General features: G+C 37.6%; 1 protein-coding gene across 2 annotated transcripts in view; it reads left to right on the top strand.

Annotated features, from left to right (window-relative positions):
• Window positions 1-390: 390 nt before the first annotated feature.
• Window positions 391-25,314, top strand: part of KIF5B (kinesin family member 5B) — a 42,024-nt gene continuing 17,100 nt past the window's right edge. Inside the window, exons 1-17 of one of the 2 annotated variants that reach the window (XM_072854589.1) lie at window positions 391-777; window positions 9,000-9,087; window positions 10,770-10,843; window positions 11,305-11,409; window positions 11,822-11,870; window positions 12,199-12,254; window positions 12,356-12,443; window positions 13,935-14,059; window positions 15,764-15,868; window positions 16,302-16,447; window positions 17,376-17,524; window positions 18,881-19,074; window positions 19,886-19,954; window positions 21,087-21,293; window positions 23,218-23,361; window positions 23,996-24,184; window positions 25,078-25,195. In XM_072854589.1, coding sequence (XP_072710690.1) covers window positions 652-777; window positions 9,000-9,087; window positions 10,770-10,843; window positions 11,305-11,409; window positions 11,822-11,870; window positions 12,199-12,254; window positions 12,356-12,443; window positions 13,935-14,059; window positions 15,764-15,868; window positions 16,302-16,447; window positions 17,376-17,524; window positions 18,881-19,074; window positions 19,886-19,954; window positions 21,087-21,293; window positions 23,218-23,361; window positions 23,996-24,184; window positions 25,078-25,195 — 2,032 coding nt within the window. In that variant the 5' untranslated portion in view covers window positions 391-651. The remainder of the gene's footprint in view (window positions 778-8,999; window positions 9,088-10,769; window positions 10,844-11,304; window positions 11,410-11,821; window positions 11,871-12,198; window positions 12,255-12,355; window positions 12,444-13,934; window positions 14,060-15,763; window positions 15,869-16,301; window positions 16,448-17,375; window positions 17,525-18,880; window positions 19,075-19,885; window positions 19,955-21,086; window positions 21,294-23,217; window positions 23,362-23,995; window positions 24,185-25,077; window positions 25,196-25,314) is intronic. The other variant, XM_072854590.1, reaches the window with a different exon arrangement.

Genomic DNA, 25,314 nt, shown 5'->3' with positions numbered 1-25,314 from the left:
GGGCTGCGCCGACGCACCCCGCGGCCGGGCCCGTTACGGCGGGGAGAGAGCGGGAGCCGTCCCGCCGGCAGCCTCCCACCGGCAGCGGCCCACCGCACCTGCCTGCCGCCCCTGCGGAGCAGCCCCGCCCCCCGCGAACCCCGCCCCCGAGCAGGCCCCTCCCCTCGCGAGGCCCCGCCCCCTCAGCCCAACGGCAGTCCCGTGGGCGTCGAACCCGCGCGCGGCAGCTGTCCCTCCACCGCAGGAACCACTGCGCGCCTGCGCCGTAAAGCTCCTGTGGGGCCGGGCCTGGCCGCCTGTGCATCGCCGCGCGTGCGCAGCAGGTCCCAGTCGAGGGGGCGGGGCTGGGCGCTGCGGAGGGTGACGTCACCCCGCCTGCCCTGCCGCCGGCGCCGCCTCTGCCCGGCGAGGGAGGGCCGGGACTCGCCGGCTGCAGGCGCCGCCATGGCTGCCATATTGGGGAGGAAGTGAGAGCGGGAGGCGGCGGCGGCGGCCAGGAAGGAGCCCTTCCCTTTTCCCTTCTGCTTGGGCGGACGCGGGCTTCCTGGCAGCGGCGGCAACGGCGGCTTGCGAGACCCCCGGAGCGGGCGGCGTAGAGGCAGCAGCGGGTGGCGGCGGAGCTGAGCGCCCCGGAGGCGGCGTTGGCCTAAGATGGCGGACCCGGCGGAGTGTAACATCAAAGTGATGTGTCGCTTCAGGCCCCTCAACGAGTCCGAAGTGACCCGTGGCGACAAGTACATCGCCAAGTTTCAGGGCGAAGACACCGTCGTCATTGCGGTGAGGGGCCGCCCCGGACGGGAAAGGCGGGGGAAGCGCCGGGGGGGAGGGGGTGTCGGGGTCGGCGGGGTCAGATACCGCGAGGATGGGCGCGGTGTGAGGCGAGACGGCAGGGCTGAGGCGCTTGGGAGCGCCCGCGGGCGGGGACGCCTCGGGAAGGGGGGCGGCCTTTTTTGGGGGGGGGGGGAGAAGGGGAGGAGGGCAGGCAGAGCTGTGGACGGGGCCGGCTAGTCTGGATGTGGGTATGGTCGGGCAAAGAGCAGGGAGCTGGTGGGGACAGAGGTCCCCGAGCAGTGGGCGTTGGGTTGTGGGGACGCGTCGGTGGTGGCAGGTCAGGAAAGCTTTGACAAAGGCTCTAGCGAAGGGCTTGCGACTTGGGGCGTAGCGTGAGGTTTCGTTGCCGAGCCCGAGCCACAGGGCACGCTTCAGTGTGTCCACGGAAAACGCGTGAATTACCAGGCGGAGAGTAACAGGCGAGTCCTGCAGTGTGTCCCACGGCTAGGCTGTCCCTGGCTTTGGCGACCGTGATGAGTTTGACTGCTAAATACGTGCTCAAAATGCGTGCATTGGAGCTGCCATCCAAGTAATTGTCTCCAGAGAATCTTTTGGGAAGAAAATGCAGAAGAGTGCGGGCTCCAGTTCGTTGGTGCTTGTGATCTGTAAATCAGTCTTTGGCTGATAACTTTTTAAAAAATCAGAATAAACAGACCGTTTGGCTTGTTACATGTTTGTAAATGTATTTTAAGTGAAGTCACCTTGCAAAGTATGAGGCCTGTTGTGAAACAATCTGGATGTTACAGGGGAAAAGATAATCCTTTCCTTTTTGTTCAACGCATCATTTAGCTACAAAGTGGAACTGGAATATAAAACTAAAGTAGTTTATTGCCTGGTTTGGTTGGTATTGTACAAGCACACTCTATTCCCAATGTTTGTTTTATTGTTGCTAACTTTTAATTTGTGTTTTCATATAAATACTTTTCTCTAGAGATGGTGCTGGTTCTGCATTGCTGAAAGTAACTTAGATGTCAGTTATTATCTGTCTTCAAATTTTGTTTTTTATATACTGTTTCTTGAGTCTACCAAGAATAGCTTTTTTGCGCAGTATCTGAAGTTGAAGGAGGAGATTTAATAAAATACTTTTTTACTATGACTTACTAAATACTAGTGCTTTAGTCTGTTAATATTCAACCAAATTTGTCAATAAAATGCGGAATTCTGTGAGTCTGGAGCTACAAGAAGGGTAGCATGCTTGTGAAATGAGGTAAATTTGGCTTATTTCAGCTGGCAAGTTAGCATCTTGGAGTGCATATCTTTCTTCCTGAGGTTGTACAGGTAAACTCCTCAGAGTAAGGAAGCAAGCCTGAAAAATTGAGAATTTAACTAGAACAAATGATCTCACTTCTACCAGTTAATACCCATTCACTATATACTCTGTTTAAAATCCATGATTAAGTTTAGAAACCTTGATGTTTTTGGACTTTTTAAAAATAAATTTTCCATTTCCTATTCTTTCAGTAGTTCTAGTCTAAAGAGAACAGAAAACTTAACATTTTAAAAATATTCTTTAAGTATGCTTTAAAAATATCTAAAATGTGAATTTGGCTGAGGTGTTACTATATCTGAGTAGAACAGTCTGATGGCATGCTCCTGAGGGATCATGTGGGGCTTTCTGCTTGGGGTTAATATTTAGTGTTACAACTGTACTTTGGTGTTTTCTGCTTTGTTAAAACAACAACAAAAAATCCTTCAGTGGTCCTAGGTTCAGGACTTGCTGTGTCTGACTTTGGGAAAAATGCCCCCAAAATTATTAGATTGGGTAGCAGTGACAGTATTTGAGTTCTGTTTCACAAAAAATCTTAATAAAGGATTGATATTCTATGATTTTGTTTTTATGATGGTGGATATATGACAGGATTGATGTTCTCACAGTTATGACTTGATTCTCTAAAACTGTTGAGACAATTACTTTAACTTGTGTGGGTTTTTTTTTTTTAACCAACCTGAGTTTTGACAAAGCTATGAACCTTCCAACTTGAGGCTGTAGCCAGCCACCTCTTTTGTGTGTGTGTGTTGTAGAATTGCCCAAGGGAGGATAGTAACAGAAACAGTCCTTCTCATGAAACAGTTTCTAAAAACATTCCTCAGTAAGCTGTATGTTTGGTTACTTTCAGCTGTTTGATTTCTGTCTTTATTGCTACATGTTGTATTGGCTGCCTGTTGAACAGTGATTGAGACACTTTTTTTTTTTTTCTTAATAGCTGCTTTCCTCAGCTGCCTGAAGGACTTGCACCTTCTGTGTGCGCCTGGGTCTGTGCTGAAACAGTTTAGGCTTCTTTAATAATATTTGAGAGTTGCCTGTAATGGTAGATAGGAGGTGCAAACTAGGAGACTGGAAGCAGAGCTTATACCAGACTGCAGATTTGACTCCTCCGTGGAGGAGGGTGGGGAGGGAAATCAGTGATTATAACCAAACCTTCCTCCTTCCTTGAATCCCCTGTCATCTCCAAGCTATCTATCCTCCCTTCTCTTCCTAGCTCCTATGTAATTACTAGCGTGGTTGTCTTTCTGGACAAGTGAGTTGTTTTGATTTGAGTTAGATAAAATACTTGTTTTAATTGTAGCTAGTGTGTAATAGCAGTTTCAGGGGACATACAGTGTTGGTCTCTTTAAAAGAGCTCAGACTTTGAAAAAGTATTGTCCTTCCACAAGGTGAAACTTTTGTAACTAGTAAAATGCTTTTAAATTCTTAAAGGGGGCTTCTTTCCAATGGCTCTTCCTGTTAATTAAATATAAGGGTTTTGTTAAAACAGATAGTATGGTGACTTGTTATGAGTATATGGCTTTTATGTTAAACATCATAAATGTGCCTATATACAAAAATTAATAACAATTTGCTCACGGATTTCAGACTTTTGAGTAAGATGAAATGGGGAGGAATAGCAAGCTTATATATCATTATGTACTTTTTTTCAAATGTAAAACTGCTTGCAACTGAGTAGCTTTATACTTCTGCATAACATATCTATACTTCTTTTTAAAAAATATTTCTATACCTAGTCTTGCTCATCTTACAACTGTCCAAAAGATAAGATAGATTACTGAATACAGTGACACTCGAGGATTTCAGACTGAAGCCTAAGCTGAAAACAGTACTGTCAAATGACTGAAGTGGTGAGGTGTTACGGGCATTCACAGAAATGGGCGGTACCCCTCTGTCGTCCAAATGCTTCTGGTAATGATCATAATATATTCCTTATTTCTGTGGTTTTTAAGAAAGAATCGTGGCTACCTGCCTATATTTTCATATTTGTTCAGAGTACTATTATTTCATTCCATGAAATGGTAGATAATGGAGAAGTTTCTCAGATGATACTGGTATGATGATTTAACAGAAAGCAAATATTCTAGCTTACAGTGATGTGTAAAGGGAGAGCTATACTTCTGGCTGCTCTACCACTTGCATAGGAACACCTCACTCATATTTGGTGGTTGTTCTGAAATTCAATGACCGTTTTTATGCCAGCAGTGCTTACTTTTCTCTTTAGAAGAAACTCTTTACTAAAGCAAAGCTTGGCTGAAACTCTTGTTCCAAAATTTCTCCCTGTTTTGATGCTGCAAATTGAGTTTCCAGTCACACTTTTTTAAAAAATAAAATTACATTGTTTGGTCCTTCTGTAACAACAATAAATAACTGCTGTAAAAGTTGATACTTGAGTTGCAGTATTTGCACAGAAATAAGAAAAATAGAGCAGAAAGAGCTGAGATCCACTAACTGTTCTGTGTCGGCTGCAGTTTTGTATGCATAGAGCTAGGACAAGAAGAAAATCCTTTTTCCTTATCCTAAAAATAAAATGCTGATTTGGAACAGTGCCTTTTCACTCATTCGCAATGTTGGACTCTGTTAGGTGTGTCAAAGCAGCAATACCTTAGCTTAGTAATAGGAAGAACTGAGTCAGGTATTTCACATCATACTTTCCAGAAACTGTTTGTGTGGGATTTTTCTTTTACCATATTTTGTGCTGATGGGAAGAATGTTCTTTATTAAAGATGTGAAACTTAAAGGGGAGGGAAGCCCATTACTTATTACTTCAACCTCTTACCAAGAATAAGCTAACCATGGGTGGGTATAATATTGCTCTAGCAGTCCATTCTAGCAAAAAACAGTAAAGAGCATCTGGATATGTTGTAGTATAAAAATATGCTACTGATTTTTCAAGTCAATTTTCACTGTTGACTTTGCGTCAGATACGAATGCACAGAAAATAAGGTGAACTAAGGTAGTGTTATGAGTAACCAATTCTATAGCTTACAGAAAGTTACAATGGGAAAATATATTTTAAATTATTTCTGTGGAGATAACCTTAAGTATTTCTAGGACTTTTAAGGTAACATTTCAGTCTAGTTGTGATCACAGATTTTTGTGTAGTCCTCATTGAAGGTACTGAGAAAAACTAACTTTTCTGAAGAATGAACTCTCATGTGTGCTCCAAATCTTGCCTAATTTATGTAGGCTGAGCATCCTTTTATATAAGGATAACTGGTTACTAGTTTTTAACTTAACTGCAGAACTGTGTACTTAAACATAAATGCTTTATTAAGATTCAGTTTAACTACCGCTAAATCATGTTGGCAGATGTACTTTTTTGAGGGCTGTGAGAGTGCTTGCAAAATTTTTGCTGTGGGACCACATCCCTTCAGCACAAGCAACTATAGGAGCTGAAGTTGTCTTGTAGTTGATTACTGACGGAACAAATGCTAGGCAAGGAGTGAATGTTGAATTCTCCGTATTTGGAGAGTGGAAGTCAGAAGCTCTGCTTGTTTACTTGATATTTTGTGTTGCTTATAGGTTGTATGTTTTAAATTTTTATTAGCATTTGAGTAACATTTGCTGAAAATTTCTGGAGTATGTCAATGCAGCATCATATCATGGTAGTAACACTGCTACTACCACTGTTATGGACACCATGTGGTAATGTTGCTTGGACCTTTCGTGTTTTCAGTTCCATCATAATATCAGATTGTTTACTACTTGAGGAAGAAAAGGCATCTGGTATAGAAAAAATATCTGACACGTTAATCTTTCTTGATTAATCTCTTAAAGGTAATGAGAAGGCTTTCTAGGGCAGGGTAATCTGTGTAATACTGTTTGTTTTGTTTACAGCAGAAAGTAGATTGTAAAGAGAAGTGATAAGACATGGCATTGCAGATGCCAAAGATGTGAAACCATATGAGTGGGAGTAACTTGTATTCTTAAAACATAACTATCCCAGAACCTGTGTGGCTAAACCTACTTGGTTAGATATTGATTCAGTAATGATGGAGCAGGGACATGCTTCTAATGTGGGTTTTCGTAGGTGTGATAAATGTACTGCGACCTGGGAGGGGAGTGAAATATGTAATTGGATTTTTGAGTGCTTTGAAGTTGTATTGTGGTTTCATCTAGGAACATATAATACTGAGGACATGTAAACAAATATTCCACTTTCCACCTGGAAGGGATGAGGAAGTGAAAGTGGTATAAACAGGACCCCTTGTGAGGGTTGGTTTTTTTTTTTTTCAAAATTATTAAATTTTGTGTATATGTTGGTAGCATTTGTTAACTTGAGGGAAATTGGAATTTGTCATGTGCCTAGCAGCTTTCACTGTATAAATAAACAAAATCAATTAAAGGCATTCCTGTCTGAGTGAAGTCCTTGCAGCTTGGTTTTCTGTTCTTACTAGTCCATAGCATTCATCATACATGCTATTCTTTATATTAACAATTTGTAAAACAAAAGAGACTGTAATTATATGAGATACTGTAATTTGGCTCTGTTCTCTTACGAATGCATTTGGAGAGTAGATAGTCTAAAAGTATTCTGTGTCTACGGATTACTCTCAAATTAGTAAACGTAATTTTCCTTTAACACAGATGAAGAAGAATAGTTCAATTCAGTCAACCTTTGCTTGGCAGAAGAATTAAAAAACAAACAAAAACCCCAAAAACCCCAAACCTCTCTAAACTCTATTTAAAAATTTAGAGAAGGAAAGCTTTTTCAGAACCTGCTGCAAATACCTGTAGATTGCAGGATGGTTGCAGACTAGTGCAGGTTGTGCCTACAGTTCTTTCTAAACAAGGTATCTTCCTGTACCAGAAACTAGGCTTGAGATATATATATATATATATATTTTTTTTTTTTTTAAGTTGGATTTCTTTGAAGTAAATTTAAAAAAATCTTCTATTTGGCATCAGAAATATTCTGTAGTAATATATAAATACACAATAATGTATGTGTATAGATTCAAACACATATACTATGCAAAGTAATGTTTGCATTCTGATGTACTTTACTGTTCTCATAGTTGTCATGCTCTATTGGGAACAGCAAAGATCAGGTATGTTGGGATCTGAGAAATAGTGAGTATTGTTAACAGTTACTGCATAGACTGTCAGAAGATCCTATCAAGGAACTTCCCCCTAATTCTTCTAAAATCAATTTAATTGGAATAATTGTCATCTATATATTTTCTGGAGCGATAATTTGGAGAAGAGTTTAAATCTTACAAGTATAAACACACAAATTACTAATGCTGCACAGATTGTTTGCAGTGACGTTGGATGCTATCGCTCTTCTCACTATGTTTTTCCAATGTGTAATGGTAAATATGATCCTCCAAAATGGTACTATTTCAGTGCATACAAATATGCAGAAGAACTTCAGCATGAAACAGATCTGATTAATGTTTTGTGATGTAGATGACTTTGCAGTGTGTAGTGTAGCTGATTGATATTGTGAAGTTGGAGGCTTTTTGAAACTGTAGCTGCTAGTGAGAAATAAAATGTATAGCTAGTGTTGTCTTTTCTACAGTGACTTACCTTTTTATGTAATGTGTTCTCAGTCTTTATTTTCTTACCTCAGGGTTACTTGAACTTGTTAGTTGTTTGTCTTCTGGTGTATGTAATGGCCTCAATTCTACCTGTAGAACATATGAGTTTGAGGTGTATTTGAAGCTAAAATGAGTAATTGAGAAGGCTTGTGATTTCCTGGCTGTGAAACAAGTGCTCTGACAAACTTTAGCACCTTAGGGGTAGTTTCTGCCTAGTGAGTCTTGTGGTTTCTTGAGCGTATTTACACAGTGAATGCTGTAATTATTTTTTCCAAGAGGGAGCTCATCCACCTGAATTCAAGCCCTCTCAGCAGACAGATATGTGTTGAATCTAAAAAGCTTTGTGTGGTGTTATGCTAGATCTTTTTAAAAGACAAATGGAACGTCAGGCTGGGGAAGGGAATGTGGTGGGTGGGTGAAAGATGGAAGCTATACTTGTTTCTTTGCCAGGGAGGCAGTTCCAGAATATCCTTGGGGGAGGATGATAATGAATTAAATGTAGGCAAAATGGAGCACTTAAGAGTTGCAGTGAGTTTAGCGATGGTGACTGACCTAGGTCCCTTGTAAACCTTGCCTATCTGCTTGGCTACCTACTAAATCAAGCTCTGAAAATGCTACAAAAATTTGAACTTCGTAAGATGAACATAATAGTTCATATCCTAATGGATTGTCAGCTGCTTAGAACTGTGTTATGAAAATCTCTTCTTTAAAACAAAGCAAAATCCAGCATTCCTTCCAAAAAGCTGTGTCAGAGCTTCCTCTTACAGTGTCTTCCAAGATGAGTCTTCTGTGAAAGGTTCCCTTCCTCCAAAGTGGCCTTTTTCTTCTGCTTATAGAGCTTTATTTTAAGGGTATAATGCATGGGGAGATAGTTCTTGTGCTGACTGTAGGTGATCTGAATGTTTCTTTTTGGTTTGAGGTTTTTAACAAATATTACCAAGACAGATATTCTGTGCGGTGTGGTATAAGCTCTTTTTAATAATTTGGGTTTACCAGAGTAAACCTGCTGCAAGAGTAGAAGAGAGTAAAGGGTTCTCCCATGTACAGACTAGGTATTGGTTTATCTTGTAAATCAAGTAAATTGAGGTCATGTGGCAGAGTAGTTCTGGAGAACTATTTAGATTGCACTTCAAAACTGAATATATTTAATTCAAGGCTTACTTGTAGGCAAGCATGTGAAGATTTAGGCACTGCTGTATAAGCTGATTTCCTCGCCAGAGTCTTCAAGTGCTTAAAACAAAAGACGGGGCTGGGACAGTATAGGCTACTTCTAAACTATATAAACAAACACCTTCCTGTTCTACTTCTAGTATCTGTTTTTTGAATAGTTCTTCTGTGTCTCTTTTTTTTTCCAGTCCAAGCCATATATATTTGACCGTGTATTTCAGTCAAACACATCACAGGAACAAGTATACAATGATTGTGCTAAAAAGATTGTCAAAGGTAAGGTGGAACAGCAACTTGAACCATAAGGAAAAGTCTCATATTTGTGTGGACTTCAGTGTTGAAAACTGATACTTCTGTTGTTCTCTTTTACCTTCTGAATGTTCAATAAAAGCCAGTATGGATCACAGCAGTATAAAATCATCCTACAGTTCAGCTGATGAATTATGTCAGTGCTTAACCTGCTGTTTCAGTGGATTGCAATGTTTGATAACATTTACCTGTCGTGTTTTGGTTTTTTTGCAGTTGTGTGCAAAAGATTGTTTGAAACAATTTTTCAGAAATTAATCAAAGTAACTCTTATGAATAGTTTTGTGGGTTTGGTTTGTCCGTGTTCCCCCCCCAGTTTATTGGTGAAAACATCCTACAATGGCCTTTGTTTGGAGGAATACAAGAGGAAAGGAAACTTGTCAAATCATGTGTATGCTATAGATTTTTCTAAGCTCGTTTATTTGATACATGGTTTAAGGGGGATTTTTTTTAATGTGATTTTTAACTTCACAGTTAAAAGTTTAAACATGAGTTATTGCTGTGCATGGCAGGGTGTACAGTTTCTCCAAACTTGAATTGTCAGAATTGGCCTAATAACATCAGAAAATCAAGTCTTATCACAAAGAAGGTTATACCACAGTAAGTTGTTGTAGTAAACAATTAGTTAGTTTCCTGGAAATAAAATTGATTAATTTCTTGAGGAGATCAGTAGTAAGTTCTAATTGACACAACTTTCAAAAAAACTTTAACAAAGCCTTCCCCTGAAATATCAACTATTAGTGACAAGAGAAGATTGGGACAAGAGGGGTGTTTTTTGATCATTAGAAAAGTGAATTGCTGTGGAAAAAATCCATGCTGCTGCAAATATTTAACCCTTTAATGAGTTAAATAGTGATCAGAAGTTTAGTCCTTAAAAATCCGAGTTAACTAAGAATTGTAATGCTGCCCCTTTCCTCCATGTAAAAATCTGATCTCTGTTTCTCTGTGTGCTTTCCTAGGCTGTGCTACATCATGTGGCAAATGAGCTCTAGTGGTGGTACAAATGGGTTATGGATACGATGGGGTGGCAAAGACTTCCCCATTTGGAGTATCTCATGCGTGGTTATTTTTGGAAAATAAAAGTTTGCGTGCAGGATGTGATTCTACAGTAACTGACTTGTAAACAAACCAACCCACCAGCCCCTCACCCTTCAATCTAAAACTTCGGGTGGGTTCATTCATAATTTGAAATACAAGCCAAATTTGAAACATGGCCAAAGAGTAAGATGCTTAAAACTTATGGCATAGCCCATTCTCTTCACAATTGGACAATTAAACTTTTCTGAAGGCAGAAAATATTATAGCATTCTCGTGTATGGTGGTTTCTTCTGAGTTCTCAAAGACTATCTGTTCAACCTGGCAGTTGTATCAATTTTCTTTTTGTTCCTGACTCTGAAGTCCTGATTTTTCTGGTTGAAGGAACAGATGCTTCTAATACAGTAAACTTCTAAAATGCAGTCAATGATGACTTAATGCATTAAAAGGGGTAGGGAGGAACACCCTCCCTCCCCCCAACTCTAGCACAGAGTTCCCAAACACTGAATGATTTAACTTGCTGAACATTTTAGGAACTGCCTGCTTGCATTCTATTTCATTTGACTTTCCTTTGGAAGAAGGAAATGAACCCTAATGAAAATACTCTTTCCCTTTAGATGTACTTGAGGGATACAATGGTACAATATTTGCTTATGGGCAAACATCGTCTGGAAAGACACACACTATGGAAGTAAGAAATCTTAAAATAATTTTCCTCTTAATGTCACTTTCATCTCTCTTCATCACAGTAGTCTTATCTTTCTGGAAATAAGATGTCTGCTTGTTTTCATCTTGCAATTTTATTTCCATTGCAACATTTTGATACCCAAAATGGTTTTTTTAGGACTGAGAATGGCAATTATTGTGTTTTTTAAGCCCTCAGTAGCAGGATGAGAAACACAAGAATAATATTCATAGTACATTTGTACTTCTAGTAGTTTGGGAGATTTCTGAGATTGTCCTTTTCACTCCTGGCAAATGCTGGGCCTAAAAGGACGGTCAAGGCTTTCCTTCAGAGATAAAATAAATGCATCATACCTGTCAGAATTTTAAAACTACTTTGTCTGTTAACTGTTGTTTTACATTTGGATACGGTTAGTGATGTTGGATTCAGTATGAATGTTTAATTTAATTGTATCTCTTTCTAATAAGGGGAAGCTTCACGACCCGGATGGAATGGGTATTATTCCAAGAATAGTGCAAGATATTTTTAATTATATTTACTCTATGGATGAGAATCTTGAGTTTCATATTAAGGTAAACTTTTCTTCATTGTTGCTTGTTCAATCTACATTAAAACTGGAAGTAGTCTATGGTTAAATGGATGTTCTGTATCTGTTTCAAATGCCTGTAACTTGGAAAATCTAAACGTGAGTTATTTCTGAAGTAACTGACTCTTCTTAAAGAAGAATTACATTAACACTTTAATCTTGTTTCCATTAAACATTGATGGTAGCTACCCTGATAACCTATGGCAGTGCTGATGGTGCTTGAAGCTTTTGATCAAAATAGTTTCTTCTTAAAGGTGTATTTTAGTTCAGCCTTAAGGACTTGAGCTAGATGTGGTATTATGTGGGAGGTCAGAATAATCATGCTGGATCCTTCTGATCAAAAAGCAAAGCATTTTTACTTTCTGATGCTGTATCTTTATTCTCCTTCCCACTTCTAGGTGTCATATTTTGAAATATATTTGGATAAAATAAGGGACCTCTTGGATGGTAAGCCTTTTATTTATATTGAACATAGAAAATAAATTGTTCTGGAGAGAGATATAAAAAAACCCCATAACTTTCTCATGATACTAAGATAGGTATGCAGTATGCTAATAACCTATAAATGATAAGGGTATATCAAAATAAGAAAGCATGGAGCTAATCTATATAAATAATACTAAAGCTGCAGTAGTGGTCATTTCATGTGTATTAAGTTTTTTTTATAAAGTGTTGCTGAGATATAACATCTATGACTTGGACATGCGTTGTACACAGCTCATTCGTTTTGCAAAGAAATCATAATACCTTAGCTTTAGAACTTTTTCTCTTCCAGTTTCAAAGACCAATCTTTCTGTTCATGAGGACAAAAATAGAGTTCCGTATGTAAAGGTGAGCATCAGTCTGATACGTTTTCATCTTTCACTCCTCTAATGTATGCCATTTACTTCTGGCTTGTTGGTGTGGTGTTTTTTTGCCCTTTTTTTTTTAAGGGTTGCACAGAGCGTTTTGTATGTAGTCCAGAAGAAGTTATGGATACTATAGATGAAGGAAAATCAAACCGACATGTAGCAGTTACAAGTAAGTATTATCTTTGTCTCCCTTTAGTGCTTTATCAATTTGCTTCTGGTATGCCTTAAAAAGTAGGGAAGACAAAAGTAGTGAGCTAAATAATTCAGGTTTTTGAAAGGGTGTAGCATAAGCAGTTTCAGCATGTCTTTCAGAAACAAGTATTTAAATTCATTTCTTGTTATATGTTACTTAGACTTGGATTGAAAGGAGAGAGTAAGTGATCAGTGAGGAGCTCTGAATCATTGGAGAAACAGGTGTAGTCCTGCATTACGAATCGCACAAAATCCCTGTTTGTTTCAATTAACCTATGAATCTATAAGTAAGGCACTGTGGCTAGTCTACAGTTTGGCCATTCTGTTGCATATTCTAAGAAAAGCTGGTCAGAATATATATTCAGACGTGCTCCAGATTTAAGGAGCATCCCTATGTTCCAAACTTTTTGGCCTGTGGCATGCAACTGAGTTGCAAGGAGCCGTGCCATAGGTTTCCGAATTCCCACAAGAAGCAGGATTAGGAAGTGACAGAGGGTTAAAAAAAATCAAAAGACAAGGAAAGATGGGGTGCATGCAAAATAATACTTCAGTTCTTAGCAACTGAAGTGAATGTCAGAAATCTGAGAGACAGTTTGAGGGTGAGTTTCACAATCTTCCTGTGTCTAGTTCTTTATTCAGGAAAAGAAAGAATATACAGTCATTAAGAAAATAAAAGATTTTTCTTTTACATTCTTTGGTTAAGGATCAAAAATAAAAATGCTGATGTTCCTTTTAAGGAGTGACTCAGTCCTGCACGTCCACTTCATTGCTCCTAGGTAGTAAGGTTCTGAAGTGGGGACCAGACTAAGTAATGGAGGAATAGCAGAAATTTGGGTAGAAGGATATTATTCTATCTTGAGCTGCTTCTGTGGCATCAATAAGCTGGCCCTTTTAGGCCTGTGAGGGATTTATGGTTAAAGGGAAGAAGAAATAGGCAGACTTTCTCATCCAGGTTGCAGTCAGCTTAAATTTTGTCAATGAATTAAAATCATACTTTAAACTCAGTAAGTCTTGTTTACCTTGCATGTTTCACAGCAGAGGGAGCAGGAGGTATTTAAACCAGAAAGGGGTGAAAGGTTATGGCCATCTAGTTCAAATTTTCACAAAAGGATAAAATGTGATACATTGTAAATCTACAGAAAAAAAGAATGTTCTGTATATCAGAATGTAAATGTGCTTTCTGTTCTAATAAAGTAAATTAAACATGTGAAATCCATAGTTGACAGGCTAGCAAATCTTATCAGTGAGCTTATGTGGTATTAATAGAAGCCCAAGGGAGACTGGATCTTTGTTACTTGATTAGACGATACCATTGGTTTTGCTGCCTCTAGTTTTATTGTCATTGAGAGATTACTCTGTACAGTTTCATTAGCTCTAGATCTGTTGCTTCACTGTGGGAAGATACAGTTTTGTTAAGTTAGTATGGTTGTACAACTATTTTTGACAATTTATATATTTTGGATTATAGATATGAATGAACACAGCTCCCGAAGTCATAGTATTTTTCTCATTAATGTAAAACAAGAGAATACTCAAACAGAACAGAAACTAAGTGGAAAACTTTACCTTGTGGACTTGGCAGGTAGTGAAAAGGTAATTCTAAATTTCTTTTTCTGCTCTGAAAAACTCCAGTTATTCTTTACAATCAAATATGTTACATTAATGTAATACCAATTGTTCAGTTGTCATCTCTGAAGTGTTTTAATTTGGACTTTGAAATGTGGTTTCTGAATCCTAGTCTGGGTTGGCTATGAGATACTACCTCTTTAAGCTGATCTGCATTTCTGCAGTAAGGGTTTGTAAATATGGAATAGGGTGGGGAAATAGGTTAGAGTTTAGTCTCGGTATCTGTGAGAGCAGAAGAATGTACAGGTGTGTTGGGTAGCCAGGTACTGGAATAAAAAGAGTTTTATGGATGTGAAATACCTGAATTTTCTTATTTAGTGGTACCAATTTTCTTAATTTGAAATTCTGATTAACATTGTTTAAAATGACAGCTTGCTTTCCTGTGCCAGTGGTTTAAAGCAGGGAAGGAAATATGTACCATTTAGCTTATTCTGTATCACTTAAAGACTGTAATTTAGCCTTTTAAGAGCTGGATTTATGTTCTTTTCATCTTTGCTTCTGGGGTAATCCACATCTTTTTCAGTCCTTTCTGCTTGCTGTTGTCTTTCCTCCTGTCATTGTTCTATGGCCTTATTGTTTTCTCTGATCCTGTGTTTATTCTGAAATGTGTTTCTTAGTAGTGGTCTTTTTTCTTTTTTTTAAATGAGAATGAAATGAAGCATTGAAGTGAGAACAAAGTTAAAGAAAAAGGCTGGGTTGCAGGTCTCCTTTCTCTGTAGTTTTGTTCTTTTCACTGTTTATTTCTAATTTTGCTTTTGCACTTCTCCCAGTCTTTTTGAAATACATGAGGTTTTTTGATGCCTTGTCTTGGGTGAGTTTAAAGGGTTGGGTTTAGTTGTAGTCATGACCACAGCTTGGTGAGAAGAAAAGTAAGGGGAGGGCTATAGAACTATTAAGTCAAATTCAGCCCTTGAGGCAGAAGAGCTAAGGTAAATAGAATGGTGTCAGGGTAGAATTTTTTTCACATTTCTGCTGATACCTGCTTAAGTTCCTAGAGCACTCATGTAGGTCAGATTCAGCCTCTAAAAACTGTTCTCACAGATTCTTGCTAATATAGACTCTCCGCTGTATTTTGCAGGGGGGTGTGGTGGGGGGAGAGTGGTAGTGTGTGTTTTTTTTGGGGTTTGATTGTTGGTTTTTTTTGTTGTTGTAGGATTTTCTTTGGGTTTTGGTTGCTTGTTTGTTTTTATTGTTGTTTTTCTGTTTTGTTTTAAGGATGACCTCTGGGCAAACGTATCTAGACTTTCTTATTAAGACAAAGTTCTAACTCTTGGTGTGATATTGTAAAGTATTCATAACACTTATTTGCTTTTACTTTAAGGAATTCAAACTTTTTTTACAAACTTCAAACAACTTTTGAAGTTGTTTATTTGATAGAAGTTTTTAACTATACATTTATCTTTTATGAAAAGGCATACTTTGCAGGGAAAATATGCACTTCAGTTTAAAAAAATTGGAAACATCTTCAAACACTGAGTTTTGAATGAAAAATTGATGGTGAATCAGGGAAGGAGTCTGAGGAGGAGTTTGCTTATTCTAATCCAACTTGTTTATGAGTACCTCCAAGTCAGGGAGACTGACTTAACAGCAGGAAGGTTACTCAAGTTTTATATTAAATGTGGAAGGTGTTTTTTGAAGATGCATTTAATAATTTACTGAAATATTGTATAGGTTAGTAAAACTGGAGCAGAAGGTGCTGTGCTGGATGAGGCTAAGAACATCAACAAGTCTTTGTCTGCTCTTGGAAACGTCATCTCGGCTTTGGCTGAAAGCAGTGTAAGTGTTCTCTTTTGTATTTTTGTACTTCAAGGTTAAAAGCTTGCATCTCTGAAAATGATATTATGCAGAAATTCTTTACTGATCTCAGTGATATGCATGGAGTCTTTTTAAGCTAATGCAGTTGCATCAATGCATTGCAAATGGCCGTCACTCTTGTACTGTATTGACACTGATGATTAATAAAGTTACATTTGATGTTGAGGGACCTAAGCATCATACTGACAGTTTTCTTGTACTCTAGAAGTTACCAAGCATAGAAGTACAATTTTATGTCATCCCATGCATGTTCAGTCTCATGTTTTATGAATTAAACTAGAATTTAACATCTTTCTAATGAATTATACCTAGAAAAAGCATAGCTCTTATTTCAACAAATTAAATAATGTGTCTGAAAAACTGTGACTGATTTGTTGAACAATTTTCTTGGTAGACTTATGTTCCATATCGTGATAGCAAAATGACCAGAATCCTTCAAGATTCACTAGGGGGTAATTGCAGAACCACTATTGTTATTTGCTGTTCTCCGTCTTCATACAATGAATCTGAAACTAAATCTACTCTTCTGTTTGGCCAAAGGTGAGTAAGTGACTTAATATTTTGTTCTTACTATGCTTGGGAATAAATGCAGAGTGAGAAGTAAGTTACTCCATTAAGATTCCTGAACCAAACTAATTAGAATGTAGTAACTCAGCTGTAGTAACTGAAGGCTAGATAAGTATCACATAACTTAGTAGGAAATCATGTGCCTTTTGGTAGTAATCAGTCCCAATAAGATTTTGCAGAAAGATGCTTATAGGAGTTGGGGGGGGAGAATTTCTAACTACCATTAAACTTTTTTCCTGTTTTCATCTTTGTGGGGGGTGGGGTATTTATTTGGTAGTAGGAGACTATATAGAAGAATTACTGAGGTAACTGAGGTACGGCACTAAAGTAAAAACTACATGTTAACTTCATGAAGATATATTATTAGTGCCTGTAGTTTCATTTCCAAAGCTAATGCGTTCAGATGAGATTCACCTGACTGAATGTAGACAATCAATTTGAACTTTATAGCTTGTACACCTTTTTGGTTAACAGAGATCCAACAACTGGATTTTTAGGTTGAAATGGGCTGTTTCTTAAATAAGCTTGATGATTTACACCCTCAAAGTATTATGCTCTCCACTGGAGAAATGTTTGCTGGGTGTGATGAATGCTGCCCTTTGTTCAAAGCTGTGCACTGTCCTGACTCAAATTTTTTCAGGTGAAAATATGCAGCTGAATTTTTCCAACTGAACCAGCTTGATATTTTTCAGCCTTCCCAAAGTTTATTGTATTGCTCTGTCCATTAACAGTTGTATCAATCCAATTGAAAGAATAGTAAGTTGGCAGGGAGTAGAAATAAGTTTTTGGAAGAGGTTGGAATTGTTTACACTTTCACCAGTGATATGTAGCAATGTTATTTAAAAGCCTTTAATTCTTGTCTTAAAAAAAAGTTTCAGAGCTTTTTGCTCTTTCTATGTAGAGCAAAGACCATTAAGAACACAGTCTGCGTCAACGTGGAGCTCACTGCAGAACAATGGAAGAAAAAGTATGAGAAGGAAAAAGAGAAAAACAAGACTCTGCGTAACACCATACAGTGGCTAGAAAATGAACTCAACAGATGGCGGAATGGTGAGAAGCAATTATATTTTTGTTCTGCAAACTTTAGGCAAGACAATAGACACTGAATTAGTATTCAGGATACCAAAAATAACTAAGAACACTATGCAAGAGAGTAGCAGGAATATTAAAGCTAGGATAATAAGTTCACATGGGGACTTAATATTTTTCACTATATTGCAACTGGAACAACTTCTGATAATCACATAATGGCAAAAATGTCTGGAAGTATATTGGTATTAGGTTCTTCAACACTCAGTTTACTACAGAACTATTACATACATTCTAAAAATTTTATTCTGGGGGAGAAAAAATGATATTAATTGTAAATGCAGAAACTGAGTAAAATTTCCTGTGACTTGGTTTTCTAATTCACATCAATATCACAAGATCTTATATTTGTTTAAAACTCAAGCATGTTAATAGGCGAAAAAAGGACACAAAACCCAAAATTGCTGACAGTACAGAATGTGTGCCTGTCTTTTCTTCATGAATAATTGACTTCTTACCTGTTGAAGTGTCTGGCAAAATGCAAGTTAAATATGAAGCCTTAAATTCAGGAAAGGAGGAACATAGGTCATACTTACAGATGTATTCTGGAGTTCAGCACCTACAGAAGATGATTCTGCAATCTTGTAGATAACTGCACCACATCCTGGTGTAAATCTGAGAAAAACTAAGTAAGCTCACTTAAGTAAGTTTAGTGGGATGTAACTTTTTTTTTTAAATGTTTTATAGAGATGGTATGAGGCCACACCTGAAGTGTTAAGTATAGTTCTTCCAGAATATTGACACAAGATATTGGAGTGTTGGAAAGAGCCCATACCATCCAGGGACTGCATAAAATGTTTTGTAATAAGGTGCTAAGGAATTTAGTTTAGTTTATCAGAGAAGTGCGTTGATTAGCATGTGTGGTATTTTTCTGTGCAAAGTTAGTAAAGTGTTCTCATCAGAAAGGGCTTAATGAACATAAAAGGATAAAAGTGTAACTGAACAAATATTTTAAATTAGAAGCAAAGCAATTTTAAAAGTAAATATGGCTACCTAGCAAAACAGACTGCCAAGGGGAAAGAAGGGATTTTCTGTCTTCAGGGCAAGTTAGGTGCCTTTCTAGAAGATACAGTTTGATGTGAGATTTGGAGCTCATATCAGAGTAACTGGGTGAAATATAATGTTCTGTGGTAAGCAGGAGATAGTTTGGGTGATCGAGTGGTAATTTTTTTTACCATGTAATCATGTGAACTTGATTGCTTATTAACTGTGGAGCAGTACTGTTAGTAGGGAGTATATAATACTTCTCAAGGCTAAGTTTGTGCAAGGTACATCATGGCTGACTGTACTAAAACTAAGTATATTATTTTCTTTAAGGGGAGACTGTACCAGTTGATGAACAGTTTGACAAGGAGAAGGCCAACTTAGAAGCTTTTGCAGTGGACAAGGATATTACTGTTATTAATGATAAACCGGCTACCACAATTGGAGTAACTGGCAACTTCACTGATGCTGAGAGAAGAAAATGTGAGGAAGAGATTGCCAAACTCTACAAACAACTGGATGACAAGGTATATCATTCTTATTAAATGTAAGACCTCTTGGAAATGTATCTTGAACTATATTATGTAAAACTTAATTTGCCAGTCTTCATTTGTTAGTACAGCTTGCTTAAATACTTGCTGGGAGTGCCTACTCTAATTCTGGAGCTCTGATTAAGAGAAATCAAAATTGCCTTATCTGGTGCTAATTGAGCATCCTTTCTTAGTTGCTCTCCCTCCTTTGCTGAAACTACTAAAAAATGTCCTGAAAATGAAAGTATCAGTACATAGAAAACAAGATAAAAATGAAAGTTAGGAAGAAAAAGTTAATGAGAATCTTGAATGGTATTTCTACTTTCTGGGTGTAGAACATTCCTAGCTGATTGTTTGGAATAATACTGTACCAGAAGAAGGAAAATAATGAGAAAGCAAGAAAATGAGTAATTTGAAGACAGCCATTTTTTCACTTCCATGTTATGCATTTTTTATTTAAGCATAATTTTAAATTTAAGCAGTAGTACTACATTTGGAGAGAGAAAAAAATCTTTTAATTAAATCTTAATTGTTTCTTGGAAGTTAGAACAACGTGGAGAAGACTTGCAAAAGCACATGTATAAGAGTTTTGTCTTTGAAGCATTGTGTTTTACACGTACATGCCAGGTTAAGAGCTTTATGAATCAGCCAGTGAAATCAAAAGGATTATTTTTTACTTTTATTGCTTTCAGTTGTATAATTGTCTCAGAATATGGAAAAGTTAGATGTCTAACATCTACTATCTCTTAGATTATTTTTCCTGAGTGGTATTTGTCAGTTTATTGAACACAGTCTTACTTCACTGCAGGATGAAGAAATTAATCAGCAGAGCCAACTAGTAGAAAAACTGAAAACACAAATGTTGGATCAGGAAGAGGTGAGTTTCACTCTTGCATCTTTATTCTATTTTTGTTTGTCCTTCCTTTAAAGTTATCAGAGATGTTCTGAATAGGTCACAGTTTATGACCAGGGAGTAGAATGGCAGCTTACTACTGTACAATAGTTCTCTTATTCCTTATCTAAATGCTCTGCCTATTCATTCCCCCCACTTACACTGTGCTAATGGCTAAACTTAAATCAGTTTACTTGAACCTTAAGTATCCATGAAGATTGAAGGAATTGAAATATTTTATACAAAGACATCGGCAGTTGTTTTCCCCATGCAAAGTTAGCAGTTTGTCAAAACTGAAGATACCTTGATTTACTGTAAGAAATCTGTTTTAAGGTTTACTTTTGGTCAGTTGCTATGCAGAGAGAGAGAAGGGGGAGGAGGGAAACGTAATGGCCTGTAATGAAAAAAGGAAGTACTTGCTAGAATACTTGCACCATACTTGCTAGAATATTTAAATTATTTGTATGCACATGTTGCCAGTGATGTAACTTAATTAAATGGGGAAAATACCTACTAATACTGAAATTCTTAATTTCATTTAGCTGAGATATTAGAGAAAATAATTCTACATAGCGCAAAGATTAAAAAAAAAAAGAAAAATCTTTGTGTACATTACAAGAGAAAAATGGCTCGAGGACTCAGGAAGTTAGAGCTACTGTTTAATCTTACTTAAATAAATAAATCTGCCTCTTTAGCAACTGTTCACTTTGTCTAGTTATTCTTCAGCAGCTAAAAGTGTTAAAATGCTGGAAGTTCAGTCCCTAGCCCGTTGACAATTTCAGACTCATGAGTAGCGTTCAGTGGCTTTTTTGAGAAGTTGCAATATTCCATGTGGATTTCCATTTGCTGTCCTTATGTGTCTTGATTTGTAATCACTTCCATTTTGAAAATACTTCAAAAGCTAAAGAACTATGGATATAGATTATAATTTTAATTGTTCATTACACTCTCACTGTACCTATCCTCGGCATCCTTATTGCATGATGCTAGACACTAAAAATGTAGATACAAGCTATTGTAGTAGCTAAAAGCTTTAATAAGATTCAACTTATACATGGAATTTTCTTGATGATTATTTGTTGTTGTAATTTTAAATAAATCTCTATCAATGTTGCAGCTTCTAGCATCGACCAGACGGGACCAAGACAACCTGCAAGCAGAGTTGAATCGCCTTCAGGCTGAAAATGATGCCTCTAAAGAGGAAGTGAAAGAGGTGCTACAAGCCCTTGAAGAATTAGCTGTCAATTATGATCAGAAGTCTCAGGAAGTAGAAGATAAGGCAAAGGAATACGAACTGCTTAGTGATGAACTCAATCAAAAATCGGTATGAAATTGGGATAAGAAATTACTGACAGTCTTCAATGTAACTTTCCTTGCCTTACCTGTATTTCTTGCTTGAAGTCATTTAAAGGTTTTTTCACAAGGCAAAACAGGAGCTTAAGTCTAAAACTTTTTTAATTTTAGCAAAGGATGATTTTCTAAAACCAGTAAGCTTCAGAAAAATGCACAGTGAATATTGACCTTGATAGCTCTCATCTTTTTAGTACCTGTGGCATTTTACTACCTGCAGAGTATTCAGAGAAATCCTAGATATCAGAATTGAACATTTTCATTACGTGCTGGTGATGTGACTCAGTTTTGTTTGTCTTTCTGGTGCAGTTGGGGTAATCTTCACTTAAGAATCTGCTCCTTCCAATCTTGAAATTGCAGTGAGCATGCTACAGCCTTTCTTGAAAGGAATGTGTATTTGCATGCTGTATTTATGTCATGTAGAATATAACTTATCTCGGTGCCTTCAAAAATAGGCAGTTGATTTTACTTTCTGAAAGGAGTAGTCCTGAACATTGAGGACATATTCCAAAAGATCACCCTGGCTAAAATACGAATGCAGAATCAGTCCCACAGGATGAATACCATATGCCTCCTCACATATCTGCATAGTTTCTGAACTGACTGACAGTTTTGGTAGCCAATTATTTGGCAGACTTCAATCAGTTTTAAATAGTTAATACTCTACCCACTGTCCTAAAATTCTAACTACTGGAAAGGATCAGCTTGTTTGCTGGCATTGCAGACAGAATATGTGATGGTGCAAGTCTCATTCTTCTCTGTTCTTGAAGATTAAAATTGAGTGGGTCTGGGTCTTCTAGTGAATGTGGCTTTCAATTTTCAGTTAGTAAGATTTGACTAGATAGAACACTGGCATCAAAATTGTTGTTCACAAGATCATGAAACCTCTCTTTAAACTTCTAAGTATTCTGGGCTGAGTAATCCTTATTGGTAACTTACATCACTTTAAGGTTGGCTGAAAGTCAGATGATGTCTGGTCTTCCTATTATGAGCTGTATTTAAAATTTGGTGGAATAGGCTAGCTGTATGTGTGTATGATTCTGAAGTGTGTGGTTTGGGTTTTTGTTCGTTTGCTTTGTTGTTGTTTTTAATTAGTTTATAGATAATCAAGTGATTCTAGATATTATAACTGATGTCCATTGAGTGTCATGAATAACTCAATCCATGAGAAAGCAACAACTGTTCTGAGATGTAGTAAAATTAAGACATTTCAGTGTTCTCAGTCTGTCACAGCTAACCCATGCAGTAACCATCCTTTGGCATCACTGGCTGAAACTTTCCTGCTGTAAAACTTCTGGCAGAACTGGAGAACAAAGAGCAGACAACTTCTGAGTATGCAAGCTGCTGAGCTGCAGCCATTACAAGCACAGCAGCTCAAACTAGCTGAAAAAACTGCTCTAGAGTAAGTGTAGTACTTATGAACTCTGAGAATTGGGTGCCATTTTTTGATTTGCAAGTAGGAAAGTGTTAAGAGCTCTGCAGGTAAAAATGAAATTAGTTTTCCTTTACCAAAATATGGTGAAAAGTGTTTGACTTGTTGTCCATGCATCTTTTTCCTATAAATGCAATCCTCTGCAATATTTAACCATATATAACTCTGCTGTTTAACAATGTTGATGTGAATTTTGTTGCAGAGTTGTAAGATTGTATTTTGTAAGCTGAAGGCCTCTGTCCCCAGTACTCTACATTTCTTTCAGAAGAAATACCATCACTCTAGGACTTCTAAATTTTTACTATATGATGTATTCACATAGGTTGATACCAGTCTGGTTTTAGACATAAAAATGGGACATTTCAGTAGGCAACCATGTGTTGCTGTATTTAAATAAATAGTATGAAACTAGTTCTAAAAACAAGAGTGTGTTTTGTTTATTAAAGTGTAAATTCTTTTACCGTAGGTCACTCTAGCCAGTATAGATGCGGAGCTTCAGAAACTTAAAGAAATGACCAACCATCAGAAGAAACGAGCGACGGAGATGATGGCTTCCTTACTAAAAGATCTTGCAGAGATAGGAATTGCGGTAGGAAATAATGATGTCAAGGTAAGAATTAGTCAGTGCAATTTTCAACGCCATGTATTATGCACATACGTTGTGGATAGGTGGGGGTCAGTTTTCTTAGTACGGTGAAAATAACCACCATAGGAAGCCTCATATATATTAATAATTTGGGCATAAGCTTATTCCTTGCGTATGCTGTGACCTACCAGGTCCCAAACAGAATTTGATTATGCCAAGACAAGGAAGAACAGGTATGGTTTTTTTTTCTGAAGTAGTGTTTTAATTCATGCTGTTAAACTGCCATATGAAATGGTCATAATCAACAGCATTGTCTTGGGAAATCTAATGCTGACCTACAGTGGCAATCAAGATGTTACTTATCAAAAATGGAACGAGGAACTGAAATGAAAGATAAGTCTAGAAGATCACTGTAGGACAAGAATGTAAGCAGTGTTAGAAATCTATAGTGAACTGTATTTCCCTCTTCAAGGCTCATTACCTTTGTGCAAACTTCTAAATAATCAGTCAGAAAACTTAATAGTTACATTTTGGTGTGTAAATGCTCTGATTATCAGTCGAGGCGGGGGATGTGTGTTGGGCACTAAGTTGCTCCAGCTCATCTTTAATTCTGTTTCATTATCTGAGCTTTCTAAATGTGTTACTCCACACTTTTCAGCAGCCTGAGGGAACTGGCATGATAGATGAGGAATTCACAGTTGCAAGACTGTACATTAGTAAAATGAAATCAGAAGTAAAAACAATGGTGAAACGTTGCAAACAGTTAGAAGGCACACAAGCAGAAAGCAATAAGAAAATGGAAGAAAACGAAAAGGAGTTGGCTGCCTGTCAGCTCCGTATCTCACAGGTAAATGTTTCTTTACACTGTACTACTTAAATGTTCTTTTTAACTCATTAACCTGCTGAGGGGGGGGAAAAAGTTGCAATTTCTTCTTGACATCTAAAAAAAGTTGCAGTTTCTTCTTGACACCTTCTCAATCACATTGTGATCAAACAGCCACAAGACTCAGCTGTATCCTCAATACTCTTCGGTTTGGATGCTTCTGAGTAATTGTGTGACAGAATGTCAGAATTTCTGCAATATGTCTGTAGCCCAACAATGCTTTTGTAGCATTTGTATTAAATGCTAGGGTCCGTATGTTCTCCATCACAGGATCCTTTACAAATACACGTCTTACAGAAGCAGTGGCTAGTGAGCACTCTGTCCACTAATGCAGCAAGCTGGAAGTGGGAGAGGTAGCAATAGCACAGTAAGATTACAGTAGGCTTGCACAGCAGGTTAAATTTACTTCTAATGTGAGGAAGGCCATTTTAATGTGATTGTTAGAAAATATCAGTAATGTGACTTCTAAAACTCTGAGATTTGTGATCTACATATGCAATTTAATTTTTCTATATTTTGTTTTACATACAGATGGTCAGCTTTTTTTAAATCAGGAGATTCATATTTCAGTGCCGTCTTCTAAATACAGTGGGACTCTTGCCTCTGATAGTATTTAACATTCAAAACATCTCTTCTCCCAGCCAAAAATGTATTTCGTTCCAATCCAGAATAAATACATTGTCTTACAGGCTACATTACAGATCTACTTGAGTAGTCATATTCTTCTTGGAGTTTAGTTGGCACAATTTTTGTTTGGAGATCAGGTTACTTGTTTAAAAATAAGTATAAATTGTTTATGCGGATGTAATTCCGTGATACCTAGTTCCCAAAGTAAATTAATCTTTCCATTCTACAAGCACGAAGCCAAGATCAAGTCATTGACTGAGTATCTTCAGAATGTGGAACAGAAAAAAAGGCAACTGGAAGAGTCTGTGGATTCCCTTAATGAAGAATTAGTTCAACTCCGAGCACAGGGTAGGAATTGCCTCTCTACACCCCACCCACCACCATTTTCAGTGTATAGTGATAAATAGGAAATTGTTCTGCTCTATTTAGATTGAAAGGCAGAGCTATAGAATGGCTTTTTGCTACTG

Source organism: Ciconia boyciana, chromosome 2 (genome assembly GCF_034638445.1).
Source record: "Ciconia boyciana chromosome 2, ASM3463844v1, whole genome shotgun sequence".
In the NCBI taxonomy this organism is placed as follows: Eukaryota; Metazoa; Chordata; class Aves; order Ciconiiformes; family Ciconiidae; genus Ciconia; species Ciconia boyciana.
The sequence above is the reverse complement of the archived record's forward strand: the minus strand, read 5'-3'. Positions and strand labels throughout refer to the sequence as shown.